The 1,770-nt window shown below is 45.9% G+C and overlaps 1 protein-coding gene across 1 annotated transcript; it reads right to left on the bottom strand.

Annotated features, from left to right (window-relative positions):
* Nucleotides 1–687: 687 nt before the first annotated feature.
* On the bottom strand, nt 688–1,167 carry LOC143161630 (small ribosomal subunit protein uS15). Its single transcript, XM_076340735.1, has one exon. The coding sequence runs from the start codon at nt 1,154–1,156 to the stop codon at nt 701–703; it is 456 nt and encodes a 151-aa protein (XP_076196850.1). The 5' UTR covers nt 1,157–1,167; the 3' UTR covers nt 688–700.
* Nucleotides 1,168–1,770: the final 603 nt, after the last annotated feature.

Below are 1,770 nucleotides of genomic sequence, written 5' to 3'. Positions count from 1 at the left end.
GGATATCTGCCTCGTTGGCCTTCCCCCTCATCCTTACCCATAGACACTCAACCGTACCATCATCACAATCGTTGAGCTCTATACAATCAAAACACTCCCTAACATACAGGGCCACCCCACCGCCTCTCCTTCCTCGCCTGTCCCTTCTGAAGAGTCTGTAGCCATCCATTGCAGCACTCCAGTCATGAGAGTCACCCCACCATGTTTCTGTGATGGCGACTAAGTCATATCTCTCCCGCTGCACAATGGCTTCCAGCTCCTCCTGCTTGCTGCCCATGCTGCGTGCATTGGTGTAGATGCACTTGAGCTGGGCTATCGATTTCGCCCCCGGCATCGGCACGCCACCCCTCGGCTCATCTCTAGCGAGCCTGGTTTTATCCCCTTCCCCCTTCGAACCTAGTTTAAAGCCCTCTCAATGAGCCCTGCCAATTCATGAGCCATGATCCTTTTTCCCTTGTGAGACAGCTGGACTCCGTCTGTCACCAGCAGGCCCGGTGCCATGTAAACCTCCCCATGATCAAAAAAGCCAAAATTCCTCCGACGGCACCAGCCCCTGAGCCACGCGTTGATCAGGTGTGTTTTCCTGCTCCTTTCAGTATCCTTCCCTGCCACTGTAGGGATAGAGGAAAACACTACCTGTTTTTTTTTTTTTTTTTTTTTAGTTCATGAAAATTTATTCTTTCAGTGTCATAGCCAGCTCTTATGCGACCAGGGCAGAAGCTGTCGATGATTCATACTTCCAATTGGGCGGCAGTACTCTCTTAGTTTTGTAGTAGCGAGCCAACCTATGGATTCTGCTTTCAATCAGAATCAGGCGGAACTTGGCATCTTTATCCTTTCTGTTTCTCTCAAGATGTTTCCGAACAGCAACAGCTTTCTTAATCAAGTGATAAAGATCCTCTGGAAGGTCTGGGGCCAGTCCCTTTGATTTAAGGATTCTCAAAATTTTGTTGCCAGTAACAAAGCGAACCTGGGCAACACCATGGGAATCCCTCAGGATCACACCAATTTGTGATGGAGTCAGGCCTTTTTTAGCCAGCTTGTAGATCTGTTCCTTTACATCATCAGAAGTAAGTTTCAGCCACGTAGGCACGCTGCGTCTGTAGGGCAAGGCTGACTGGGACAAGCCCTTTCCGGGAGCGTGCATGCGACCCATGATGGCGGCGGCAGAAATTGAAGCGTCCAATATCTATGGAGCTACTTAATGACATCTCTTACCTAATCTCTAGATTAACTGGACTGTACCTTGTCTTCAGTCGTGTGCTACTGTCAACAGTTTCAAGTGGGAACTGAGCAGACTTTGCAAGAAACTCTTTCAAGAAAAGAGTTTTCATTTAGCAGGTGGCAACTCAGGGAAACGGAATAGTCTTTATGAGATGCTGCCTACCTTACAGTCAATGGCTTTCTTATAGGTCACAGCGTATCATGATTGCTGCTGCTTGTAATAACATCTGCAGGACTTGTTTGCAGATTTCTCTTTCTTCTTATTATGAAATCTAACTCTACAGCTAAAAAAAAGATCAAAGGAGCATAACATCACTAAAAGCATAGTAGCAGGCAATTTAGACCACAGATTCAAAGAAGTTCGACACTGTTGTTTTTTCCAGACACAAACTGTCATATGGATATAAATCAGCTATACTAATTGCAGATGTTGAAACTGAGGCATATAATTTCTGCAAAGGGCCTGGAATAAATGTCCTTATTTCCCATAATCCTCCCAGATATACCACATTTATTAAACAGGACTATGGCTGTCCTGTTAATTTC

This window comes from Aptenodytes patagonicus, chromosome 6, assembly GCF_965638725.1.
Source record: "Aptenodytes patagonicus chromosome 6, bAptPat1.pri.cur, whole genome shotgun sequence".
NCBI classification, from domain to species: Eukaryota; Metazoa; Chordata; class Aves; order Sphenisciformes; family Spheniscidae; genus Aptenodytes; species Aptenodytes patagonicus.
The sequence above is the reverse complement of the archived record's forward strand: the minus strand, read 5'-3'. Positions and strand labels throughout refer to the sequence as shown.